Genomic DNA, 13,490 nt, shown 5'->3' on the forward strand with positions numbered 1-13,490 from the left:
TATTGCAGTAGAGTCTGCAATAGTACATCCATTATATTCAAGGACCGATGAGGGGTGTGCTGTGTATTTTCCCTTCATTTTCCGGATTTTTTCCCAGACCACCTTAGTACTGGTCGTCTGGGTAATGGATGATGTGAAACGGATCCACGATTCCCTTTGACTCTGACGGCGGATGTAGCGTGCTTTGGCTCGGGCACGTTTAAAGGCTAATAGATTGACTGTGGTAGGATATCTTCGAAATATCCCCCAAGCCTTGTTTTGAGCCTTTTTAGCTGCTGTGCATTCTGGATTCCACATGGCTTTGGAAATGGAGGAAACCGGGTGGATGTTTTTGGAATTGTGGTTGCAGCTGCATGGACAATATTTTCTGTTATGTACGTAACTGCATCATTGATAGGCTCCTGACTGACTGTAGAGTTGTCAAATTTTGCCAGGTGTTGAAAGGCACTCCAGTCAGCTTGATCAAACTTCCACCGCGGTAACCTGACAGGAAGACAAGGTCTCCCAGTAATTAAGGTGGTTATCATGGGGAAGTGATCACTTCCATACAGGTTCCCTTCTACCTCCCAGGTAAGTGAAGAGAGAAGAGAAGGCGAGCTGATAGAGAGATCAATGGCAGAAAACGTACGGGTAGGCATGTGGAAAAAGGTGTTTGTTCCCACATTAAGAAGGCAGAGGTCATTGTCAATGAGCATACGCTCTATGACTCGTCCCCTTCTATTAATGCTAGCACTACCCCACAGGGTGTTATGTCCATTAAAGTCCCCAAGAAGTAAGAAAGGGGGTGGCAACTGCATTACGAGATCATCAAGGTCTTTCTGGCAGATGTCAGTACCAGGTGGTAATATATAGAGCAAACGGTTAGTAAAAACCCCACTGTTATTCGAATTGCTACTGCCTCTATGCTGGTGGTAAGTTGCAGATGCTGAAAATGGGTATGGTTGCCCACAAGGATTGCGACTCCTCCATGAGTGGGGCATCTCCAGTTCTATCCTTGCGAATGACAGTAATGTTGTGCATCCTGGGGTCATCATTTGCCCTTAGGTAAGTCTCCTGTATGCAAAAGCAAGATGGTTTGTGCTTTTGCAGGAGTGCCTTGATGTCTTCTGCATTTTGGCGGAATCCACGGCAATTCCATTGTAGGAATTTAGTCATTATTTTGGCTTGGTGGGTCCATCAGGCGGCTTCCGAGGTGCTGAGGGCTTACTTTTATCAGTCTTGGGTTTATCTTTTTTGGGGAAGAATGGACGCTGTCCCGTGTCCATTTCCTCCTCCGCAAAGAGTTCCAAGACTGAATCTTCGGGTACCTCCTTCTGCTCGACATCCATCTTTTCTTGGGTACTAGGGAGCACTTCCCCTTTTTTATTCTTTTCTTTCATAGTTACCTTTGGAACTTGTGGAGCATTAGGAGGTACCGATATAGGAGTGGCAGCTGATTGATCCTTCTGCACAGGTTTTTGAGAACTTAAAAGGTAACACGCGATGGGAGTGAAAGACTCCTTTGGAGGAATGGTCATGTCCGTCTGAGTTCCGACGGAACATCTCCCTGCTACCTTCTGGGCGTAGGTAGGTTTCTTGATATTCAGGGGTTTGACCGATTTCCTTGCCTCCTGGTATGATATATTTAGCTCTGCCTTCAGCCGTTGAATTTCTTTTTCTTCTTTCCACCTCTGGCATGCTCGTGAATAGGCCGGGTGTTCGCCTTCACAGTTAATACAGGTGGGTTTTGCGGCTGAACATGCTGTTGTTTCGTGGTCCTTTGCACCGCATCGAGCGCATGCAAGGACTCCACGGCAGGCCATTTGAGAATGTCCATACTTCTGGCATTTAAAACACCTTAAAGGGTTCGGAACGTATGGACGCACTGAACAGTTGATATATCCAGCTTTAATCTCGTCAGGAGGTTTAGGAGAGTTAAAAGTCAGGATAACGCTCCTGGTTTTAACAATTTTTCCATCCCTTCGCGCAGTAATTCTCTTGACGGCAATGACTCCCTGTGGTTTTAATTCGGAGCAGATTTCCTCCTCGGTTACGTCGAGAAGGTCCCACTCCGAAATGACACCTCTCGATGAGTTGAGTGTTCTGTGTGGTGTCACTGTTATAGGGATTCCTCCAATTGATGTTGTTCGGAGGAGATGTTCAGATTGCCTGTCATTTTTAGTTTCAATTAAGAGGTCTCCAGAACGAAGCCTCTTAACTGATTTGGGTAAACCTGCTAACCCATCTAACCCTTTTTGGATGAAAAAGGGCGACATTTTACCAATCGGTGTCTCATTGGTAGAATGCATGATTAAGAACCTTGGGACTGGCCCTGATGGTAATTCGGTTCACTGCCTCTTTTTAGCAATAATGCTATCTGCTTCACTGTCTAAATTTTCAGATAGGGACCGGGTTGGGGCCCCTGAAGGAGTAAGTTTATCAGGATTCATAGAGGTTTTTTATTTGTTCAGTGCCCGGGCTCCCCACCCACCACGGAGCCCAAAGGGACGCCCACTACCCGGCATGCAAATGCGCTCGGGAGTGGGACGCCAGGGCTACCCAGACACTATACCCGCACTGCCGCCAGCCTGAATCCTGTCCCTCGGACCATGAGGGTAGGGGCATGGCATTGACACGGTTGACCCTCGCAGGCGAGTCTACTAGCCGATTGATCCTAGCCGGGCCTTCCAGGACCACCCGTCTTGTCGAAGCAGGGGCCAAAGTGGTGTATTGAAGCTGGGCCCCTCAACCACCAGGATCCCCCTTTCCGAATTTCCACGGGTCGCAGCGCACTGCAAACACGCCGGATTCCATTGATGTAAGCCTGGAACCTGGGCTGTGGGCGTTGGATCCCAGTGACGCTAATCTGGAAGTCCAGCAGCGTCACTGGGAGGTCCCCTCACCACGTACAGGTGCCCACGTCGAGGGGCCTGATAGCTGAACACCCCTACAAAATACACTGATAATTACCTTTTTGTATATTTTTCATTATGGTTTCCGGTTTTTTCTACATTTACCGTAGTACCCTAAATCCATAACCCAGTCATATATATTTTAATTTCTCATTCCTGTTTACTAAAACTTTCAGTAATTTCATTGCATCTTTATCATTTTATATATACAGGGTGATCCGAAAGTCAGTAAACAATTAAATAATCAGTATTTCAGTGAATTTTTAACATATGGTAACGAGATTAGTGCAGAAATGCATAGAATTACGTGGGCTTTTTCCGAAAGAATGTCAAAATTATTTTCAAATATGTCCACCAGGTGGAACTTGATCTGTAACACCACAAAGCATCTCATTATAGTAAATACTCAACATGGCAGCCTTGGTTGTCAAGCACTGCCTGAAGACGAATAACAACGTTATGGACAGCATGAAACAGCATTTCTGGAGCTATTATTGATATCTGCCATCGTATAGTCTTTTAGCATTGCCAATGACATTGAGTGATCTCTGAAAACCCGTGACTTCAGGTAGCCCCATAACCAAAAATCACAAGGCGTCAGGTCTGGAGACCTTGGTGGCCATTCATGCTGAAAGTGATGGCTTATCACTCGATTCTCTCCAAATGCTGAGAGTAAGTTGTTTCACAGGCGAAGTAATATGGGGGTGGTGCTTCATCCTGCATGAATGTCACAACATTGTGACAGTGACAGTTTCCAAACCAGAGCCACTGATTTCCTGAAAGAAAATTGACCCTATAACAAAAGAAGAGGCGAATCCACACCACACTGTTACTTTTGACTGATGCAATGAAGTTTCCGTGTAAGCTCAAGGGTTTTCCATTGCCCAAATTCTGCAATTGTGTGTGTTTACAGTGCCATTGAGAGTGAAATGGACTTCATCTGTCCACAAAACATTTGACAGCCAGTTGTCACATTCTTCAATTCGCTAAAAGAACCGTAATGCAAATGCTTCCCGCTTTGCAAAATCGGGACACCTAAGTTTAAGGTGGCAAATGAAGTTTAACATTGACAAATGTAAAGTACTACACATGGGAAACAGCAACCCCAGAGCAACGTATCAACTCTGTGGTACTACACTGACAGTGGTAGAGAATGAAAGGGACTTAGGGGTGGTTGTGCAGGCAGATATGAAGTTCTCTGAGCAGTGCAGACGGGCTGCAAGAGTAGCTCATGGAGTATTGTCAATGATATACAGGAATTTTTCCAGCAGGGATAAGGAGGTGATTATTCCATTGTATAAGGCAATGGTCAGGCCACACCTAGAGTACTGTATACAGGTCTGGAGGCCTCATTTCAAGAAGGATGTAGAGCTGCTGGAACGAGTACAGAGAAGGGCAACAAGATTAGTGAATGGAACAAAGGGGTGCTCTTACGAAGAAAGGCTTAAGTTTTGCAAATTACAGTGTCTGGAGACTAGGCACCAGCGAGGTGATCTGATAGAGGTGTATAAAGCCTTGAATGGTTTAACCATGCTCAATGCTGATGGGATTCTTCCTCTAGCTCAGAAAAATCACCTGAGAGGGCATAAATTCAAATTGAGGAAAGACAGATGTAGGATAGACGTGCGGAAATTTGCCTTTAGCCAGCGGGTGGTTGGTTGGTGGAACAGACTGCCATCCCTTGTGGTGGAGGTTGATAGCCTAAATAAGTTTAAGGCTCAGCTGGACAGGTATTTTGAACGAACAGAGGGGTGAAGTGGAAGTGGGTTTTTTTTTTTTTTTTTTTTTGGCTGATGCTGCATAAGCTTGCTTTCTTGCATCAAATGCCTCTACTAATGCTAAGTTCTTGAAGGTGTTGAATTTTGTACGGATATCTATGGAGGACTACTCTTAGTGCTCTCCACACATCCAGAGTATCTCTGGATACTCTAATAGCATCATCATCACATGGGAAGCCAGTTCGATTTTAAACTTCACGAGAGCTTGCTTCTCCGTGTGATGATGATGCTATTAGCGTATCCATGTCTTCCGCAACTGCAGCCGCAGTTGTAGCACATGTTGATGGTCTCCCACTTCGTGGACGATCTTGTAACAAACCAGTTGTCCCAAATTTCTTAATCATCATCTTTAATCTTTAGTCCTGCAACAGTCATTGGTCCTTTACCACATCGCATACCCTTCAGTTGACGGAAAGAACGCAAAGCTGCAGATGCAGATTCAGCATTAAGGTAATAACATTTCACCAACAGTGCTTTATCTGGTAATGATAACATGACCGCTTAGCTTTTCTTTTTCTTTCCTCAGACATTCACTAAACTGCTTAGCTGTTGTTCTTGCAGTGCCTTTATAGCAGACATCTGTGCGAAGTTATTCGTGGTACAGCGCCACCTAGCTGACATATATTTGGAACTAATTTTGACATTCTTTCGGAAAAAACCCGACATAATTCTATGCATTTTTGCACTAATCTCTTTACCATACGTCAAAAATTCACTGAAATACTGATTCTTTTAATTGTTTACTGACTTTTGGATCATCCTATATATATATATATATATATATATATACAGGGTGTTTCAAAAGTGATGGTCAATAATTTAAAGGTGAACTGAACAGACTATAATATGCAAAAAAAAGCCTAGTAAACATGGGTCCTTAAGTGAATATCGTTTTCGAGATATTGCAAATTTCCAGTTGGGATTTGACACTGAACTGTAAAGAGTTGGGATCCATCACTGACACAGTGAACTGTAGAGTTGGAATCCACCACTGACTTGTTTGTTTAGGTTAGGTTATGCTCATTATCTCCCTTTCCCCTCTCTCAATGCTCTGAGCCGTAGCAGGCATACTAGTCAAAGGATAGTCAACATGGAAAGAGGTTACAGCAACAGAGAACATGCAGACATGCACTCCATGTATGGTAAAGCCAACGGCAGTGCACTCAAGGCTGCACGTTTGTACCAAGAAGCATTTCCCCGCCGAAGGGGAAATACTTCTGATGAATGTGCACATTCATCAGGGTACATCAACCTCAGAGAACATGGGCGCTTTGCACATGGAGAACGAGCAGGTAGGCCCAGAAGCATAACACCTGATGTTGAGGAAAGGGTGTTAGAAAGAATAGAGCAAAATCCAGGAATTTCGACAAGGAGGTTGTTGTTGTTATTATTTGGTTTTTAGGAGCATTAGCAACTAAGACCATATTGCTCCAGGGATATGCAGTGGTCATTCCCTGACCTTTCCGCATCCTCCGTATTTGGTGGTCACAGGCTTGAACCCCGGTCTAATCAAGAAGCGTGTGCTATGCACTGCCACTCCTGCCCACCTGGCTACGGAGGCACCTTTGACAAGGAGGGTTACTCTGCAAAAGCGTGTACTGAGTCATAGCAGTATGTGGTGAATTTTACATCACCGATTACTGTACCCCTACCATATCCAGCATCTACAAGGTTTCAGCAATACAGCCTACCCTCCCAGAGTGAACTTCTGCCAGTGGATGCAACAGTGTGTCCTGAACCCCCAATTTTTAAACAACATTTTGTTCACTGATGAAGCTGGGTTTACTTGATGGTATTTTTAATTTTCATAACTGTCAACGTTTGGTCCGACAAAAATCCTAATGCAATTCACGAGTCATGACATCAGCAGGACTACAAGGAGACCGTCTAATTGGACCAAACTTTCTGCCAAACAGGCTAACAGAAGAGCTGTGGCTAACAGGCTAACAGAAGGAATGTGGCCTCCCAGATCACCAGACTTAAATCCTATGGATTTTTGTATCTGGGGTCATGTAAAAATCTTGGTGTACACTTCTGACATTAACACAGTTGAGAAATTGCAGCATCAGGTTGAAGGAACCTTTCAGCAAATCATAAATGACCCAGGAATGCCTGAGAGGATTCACAACTCAATACAGAGAAGACTACAAAGCTGTGTAGGGATGCAAGGACAGCATTTTGAACACCTTTTGTAACATCCTGTAACGTGTAACATCTGTAAAATCCTGTGGTGTTGAAACCAAAAATTAAAAATTCATTATCTTATGTTTACTAAAACCACCCTTAGCAAAGGATTCACAGCTTTTTGCTAAACTAGTGCTCCCATAGTCAGTGGCGGATCTTAACAGAAAATGTGCATTGTCTCGAAAATGGTTCATTTGCGGCCCGATGTTCACTAGGACTTTTTGCTTATTTAGTTTGTACTTTTCACCTTTAAATTATTGACCATCATTTTTGAAGCACCCTGTGTGTGTGTGTGTGTGTGTGTGTGTGTGTGTGTGTGTGTGTGTGTGTGTGTGTGTGTGTGTGTGTGTGTGAATTATATAATTTACACTGTAAATGATGTTACGATTTTGATACTTTTTCATTCAGAATTCAAGCTACACTCATGAAACACATACCAGCTGAAAGATCAATTCAATAAGTTTTATGAAGGTACATAAAGTCATCGGTAACATTTAATGTGGGCACCATGAGTAACTCTTGTGATATCATAGCAAACCCCAGGGGCTCACATCTGGTGAGTATGGGCTTGGCACACCCAGGGTCCTGAGCTGGATATCATCATTCTTCTCTTCTTGGTGATTCTCGTCTACTTCTCTCTCTCTCTCTCTGTAACTTGGAAACTTTTTTTTTAGCTGGTGCAGCATAAGCCTTAGGCTTCCTTGTACTATATGGCTAATAATAATAATATTCAATCTTTTGCCACATGCTGTGCTTCATTTCGAGATCATTTTTACCAAAATAGGCCTCTGTGAACTGTGCCTTCAGCTCCTGCAGAGTCATTGGTAGTATAGGGATGTACACGTTATCCTTCACATAACCCCACAAAAAGAAATCCACTGGCTTCAGATCAGGTGACTTGATCTAGTGGGGGACAAAAAACTGCATCATTTGTGAATTTTGCAAATAATGTGTTTTGTATTGTGGGTTGCAGAAATGTTCGAAATGCATTTGTTAGATGGGATATATATCTCTGTGAATGAAATTCAATTAAAAGACTCCACCTGATATACCTAATTTTCATAAATATCTTCCCAAAGGGTAAAATGCATAATTAATGGAAATATGAGAAATCATGCAAATGGCAATCATGACAACCAAACATACATTTTATTGCATTTACATGTACAAACTGAAATGACAAGTTAATGTAATAGTATTATGTACTGTAAATCAGCAAAATACGTCCTCCCGAGGTGCAATTACAGCCTGGCAACAATCTGGCATAGAGTTAATCAACTTCTGGATATACAGTTCCCCAATTTTGTAGTACCACATCCTTACAATACTCTCCTACAGCTGAATCTTACTTGTTGGCTTCTTCTGAGCAATTTTAGATGACATTATGTACCACAATTTTCAACAAAGTTCAAATCTGAACTGTTGCCATGCCAGTCCAACACTGTAATGATAGCATTTCTGAGGTATGACTGCACCTTAAGGGAGAAAAACAAGGGAAAGCATTGGTGTATGTATGTTTTAAGCCTTGTGAGACAAGACAAACTCATCATTAAATCTAAATAGCATTAAACTTACCAACTGTACTGTCTGGCAATGTGCTGAGTCCTGTCGAAAAATGCAGTTTTTGAGACCTGTGTGGTGATCCCTAATAATGGGATTCAGGCACTCTTCCAAGATAAGTGTAGGTTTCTGCATTCACCTTTCCATTAATAAACTTAATTTGCCCAACCCCTTTGCTCGTTATGCATCCTCAGACCATCTGACCAGTGGGGAACTTTATAGTTGGTGTTATGCAGTTAGGATGGCATGCCTCCGATTTTCGTCTTCTGACATATTGCTACCCATCCGAGCCATGCAGGTTGAATTTCGATTTTTCGGAAAAGATGACATTGCTCTTTTGTCCAAGAAACATGCATTTTAGCCCAAGCAAGTCACTTCTTCCTCATTTGTTGGGTCAACAAAGGCTTCTTCTTGGACCGATAGGTATGCAGACCACATTCCAAAAGCCGTCTTTGGATAGTTCTTGCACTTGTTTCAACACCAGAGGCCATCTCAAAGTTCAGTTTTAGATCAGGAGCACTAGCATGGCAATTGTGAAGGCATAGCTGCTTCAAATATCGGTCTTGGGAAGGTATAGTCACTCCCTTATGGCCTGATCCAGGTCTTCTCTTCACATCACCAGTTTCATGCTTTAATTTCAGCACCCAGGATACTGTTGACTGGTGGCAGCCTATTTTATCAGCGATAGCACATGTAGAAAGCCCTTCCTGGGACAGAGCAACATCTACAATTTTTTTTCTTGGTGTCAACTGAACATATGGAGCCATGCCTACACCTCCACAAAGCAGGGTACTAATGAGCATGTATACCCTTCCAGCACTATATTTATAGAAACGGCTGATGCAATACCTTGAAGTTACTGTCTGATGCAATAGAAGCATTATCTGACACAATACCTTTGTTTTGCGACAAACAAAATGACTGTAATCAAACAATATCTTATACAGTGCACTACCAATGTTACTTTTTTTAAGGTGATGCAGTTTTTTTGTCTGCCACTATGTGTGTGTGTGTGTGTGTGTGTGTGTGTGTGTGTGTGTGTGTGTGTGTGTGTGTGTGTGTGTGTGTGTGTGTGTGTAAATTATATATAAAATTTTTATTTATATGTATAAGTTTTAATGATTTTATTTTATACAATATTTATCATTTAATATTGTATAAAATAAGTACTTAAATACTTAAAATAATTTAAGTATTAAAAATAGCTCTTCTATCTGTATGCTCATATTTTTATTTGAGCATACAGACAGAAGATCTGAATACTACTAGCTGCATACTGAATACTTCCAGCTGTTCAGAAACTAGTATTGTCAAAATCTAGACATTTTTAAAATTAATTTTTTTCTTTTTTGCAAAACTTGGCCATTTCAAATTGATGCAAAACTTCTTCTCTGAGTACTCTTGATGAATTGGTTCTCACAATTTGATTATATTAACTAACGTTTTCATTGGTAATTTTGTTCCTATCTATGTATTTATTTTTGGTAACGAACACTTTCAACTGCTGTAAGTAAATATTCTATTGTCTTACTCATAACAAAGTAAGCTGGCCACTAAACAAAATCCATTTATTTATTATATATATATATATATATAAAAAATCCAATAATTAAATAGAGTGATAAAAAGTAAAAAATAAATAGTAGAAAAACTATCAGTGGCAGCAGAAAATCACAATCCACTATATGTGTATAATAAACTAAAATACAATATATGCCAGTAGCATGGCAAACCAGTGGAATGAAAATGAACTTAACCTAATAAAATAACAAAAATAATGGGGCAGGGGGGAATAAAGAAAAATGGGGCAGGGGGGAATAAAGAAGAAGGGGTAATGTTGAAGCAACGTTCCTAAAATAATTTAGAAAATTCAAGCCAATTCAAAAGAAATTTAGTGGCACACCCCCTAGTAGGCACCAGTTTCCGAATTATGTGAAATCTCTCTAAGGTGGAAACATGGACTAACAACATTACGTGACCAAATAAACTGAAAATAATAATTAATAAAATGAAATAAAATAGACTGACCATTATGCACCATCTTGACAGAGGACCACAAGACCTCATGATCCTCCGTCGCATAAGGGACACTTCAAGGTTCCAAAGTAAAAAAATATATATCCACCAGAAATCATAAAATTCAAGTAATAAATAGAACAGATATAAACAGATGTTTTGCAAGATGTAAATAAGTGATAAGAAGCGGCATTATAAGTTGTGATTGGGAGATGAATGTACCTATTATTCCACAATGCTCACTGCTTCACAATGGCTCTCAAAAAAACAATAGAAAGAGAACAAATGTTTAGTTTGTTTTAGTGCGTCGCATGGATTGTTGTGTTCCATTGCACTGCAAAAAGACAAACTTTGTTTCGTTATTTATGTCAGGAGTGTCAATTTTTTTATAGTGAATATTTTTTTGTTTATAAATCACGAAAATGATGTGTAAATGCAAAAGGGTTGTGCTTTCAATTGAACAAAAGCTTGAAGCTATTCAAAAGTTTGAAAACAGTGCATCTGTTAAATCTTTAATGAACCATTACTGACTAAACCATACGTGACATCGTAAAAAATAAAGGGAAGCTATTAGATTTTTGCAGGTACATCAGATATCATTAATGGCATGGCTATCAGAAAAATGATGAAACAGTCGCCATATGTGGACCTCGAACAAGGCAATAGTATTGTGGTTTAGCCAACAAAGAGCAGAAGGCATTCCAGTCTCTGAGGCAGTTTGTGCAGCCAAAGTAGACTATTTTTTCGATGAATTAAAATTGCAGTGTGATTTTAATGCATCTTCTGGGTGGTTAATGCAGTTTAAACAGAGGCATGGCATTTGTTAGATTGCCATTCAAGGTGAAAAACTAAGCAGTGATACACCAGCTGCCCAAGATTTCACAAGTGACTTTCAAAAATTTATTGAAACCAGTGAACTTGTGCCAGAAAAAATTTACAATGCCGATGAAACAGGATTACACTGGAAATATCTTCAGTCAAAAACTCTGGCTTATGAAACTGAGATAAAAGCTCCAGGCCATAAAATGTAAAAGTTCGAAAAAGCATAAAATAAAAGACTGACAGTTCTTTGTTGTGCCAATGCTGCCAGATTTCATTCTTTGAAACTCTGCATAATTGGAACAACAAAAAACCATGGGCTTTCTTGAGTACTGTTGATTACTACAATAATAAGTCAGCCTGGATAGACAGGGAGATATTTTACAGTTGCTTTAGAACTAAATTCGCCTTCAGTGTGCCAACATCTGACATCACTGGGCTTGCCACAGAAAGATGTCCTGCTATTAGACAATGCACCAAGTTATCCTAATGAGGAAATTCTAAAATATCAGAAGGAAATATTTTCTGTCAAATATTCATCCCCCCCCCAATGGCAGCTTTAATACAACCTATGGATCAAATGAAAGCAATTTATCGCAGAAATTAAATGTTACAAAATTTGCTACAAATTTGGGGGTCTGGGGATGTCGATGAGCAATCAATTCATGATTGGCTTAATTTTGACAAAGATTTAGCTGGCCACGAAGTACTAAATGATGAAGAAATTTTACATCATGTAACGACTACTACATCACCACTAAACAATGATGGTGAACCTGAAGAAGAGGAAGAAAAGTTGATGTTGCCACAAAAATTAGCCACAGTGCTGCTTTAAACCGCGCAGAAGCACTCCTTGACTACCTGGAGCAAAAAAGACAATAGTGTTCTTTCAGAAAAAATGGTTTCAATAAATATTTAAAATGCCATTCGTCAAAAAGTTGCAAAAGAAGAAGGGAAAAAAAGACAATCTTCTATACTTGTGTATTTTTTTAGTGAATTGATTTTCGCTTATATCTCCTATTTTTCATAAAATTAAAATATGTTAAAAACAAAACATGTTTTAAAGATATCAATAAACTTTTTTTAAGTTAAAAAACAAAATATTGTGAAAATTACTGTGCACACCCATTGGCAGCCGATGCAAGCACATATCATTACCTATAGGTATGTTTTTTTTACCTATAAAGCATTGTATTGGACATGCGTGTAGTGCATGGTAAGTTTTTTCATTTTTTATTTATTGTCATATTTTTTTTTAGGTATGTTGCTGAACATTTTTGGATAAACTGGGAAATCCATTATCTGCGATTTTATTTTTACTATCTATTCCGGAATATCGAGAATCTACTGTATATAGACTTTTCATTAGAGTTGTAAAAGGTGCACAAATTAAATTTTTGACAGTATTTATTTTTATTTAAATGAAATTTTGCACAAAAGAAAAAAGAAAAAAAACATCATTATAGTATCTTTCAATTGTTAGTATTTGCCTGACTGATAAATTTTTATAAGAAATATATACCTCACACTAATTAATAAGCCTCTAAAGGCTCAGTACAATAATTAAAACATTTTAGAAATGTGGCAGACTTGGGGAATTCCATACTTTGAACTGTATTTATACATTCATTTGTTAAATACTTTACTGGTTTCCTGTTTATTAAATACATTGGCAATTAACACAACAACATTTGCTATGGTGATAAACTATGCAAAATACTCACACGATACTATAAATAGCAGCTGGATGTTGCATCCTGACCTTTGTCTTCTTTATACGTATATTGTCATTGCAGTTATAAACATAGATGCTAAAAAATTAAAATTCCATACTTTAACCCTTGTATTATTTTTCAGTACATGTTATTTTATTCAAATTTATTTATTTTTGGTAATTTAATTAAATGTAAAATATAAAATGTGTGTAATGTTAATAAATAAACGAGTATTATGAAAAGCAAAAACGTACTTCTCCCTTGTGTTTTGTGGCCAGCAGAGTTAAAACCTTTCTAGTAAATGCTCTTAATGATCACAACAGAACAAACTTCATGTTACAGTGTGTATTTATATTTTATCTATAATAACAAATTTGATTTGTTATTATTCAAATGTATCTATTCCCTATTTAAATCTACAAAAGCTCTCTGCTTCCACAAGGTTAAGTTGTAACTTGTATCAACAGTTAATTACTCTTTTTCCTAAATCAATTTCCTTACATTCAGTCTACAGTTATTTATTTAAT

At 39.4% G+C, this 13,490-nt stretch overlaps 1 protein-coding gene across 3 annotated transcripts in view; it reads right to left on the reverse strand.

Moving 5' to 3' along the window:
- LOC150080713 (rho guanine nucleotide exchange factor 17-like) overlaps positions 1-13,490 on the reverse strand; it is a 394,606-nt gene that overhangs the window by 79,943 nt on the left and 301,173 nt on the right. For all 3 annotated transcript variants that reach the window (XR_016547420.1, XM_090381790.1, XM_090381791.1), the window contains exon 18: positions 12,973-13,059. Coding sequence is in view for 2 of the 3 variants with exons in the window: in XM_090381790.1 (XP_090237916.1) it covers positions 12,973-13,059 (87 nt within the window). In the remaining variant the exon portion in view is untranslated. The remainder of the gene's footprint in view (positions 1-12,972; positions 13,060-13,490) is intronic.

This window comes from Mastigoproctus giganteus, chromosome 9 (assembly GCF_048544385.1).
Source record: "Mastigoproctus giganteus isolate SK-2022 chromosome 9, ASM4854438v1, whole genome shotgun sequence".
NCBI classification, from domain to species: Eukaryota; Metazoa; Arthropoda; class Arachnida; order Uropygi; family Thelyphonidae; genus Mastigoproctus; species Mastigoproctus giganteus.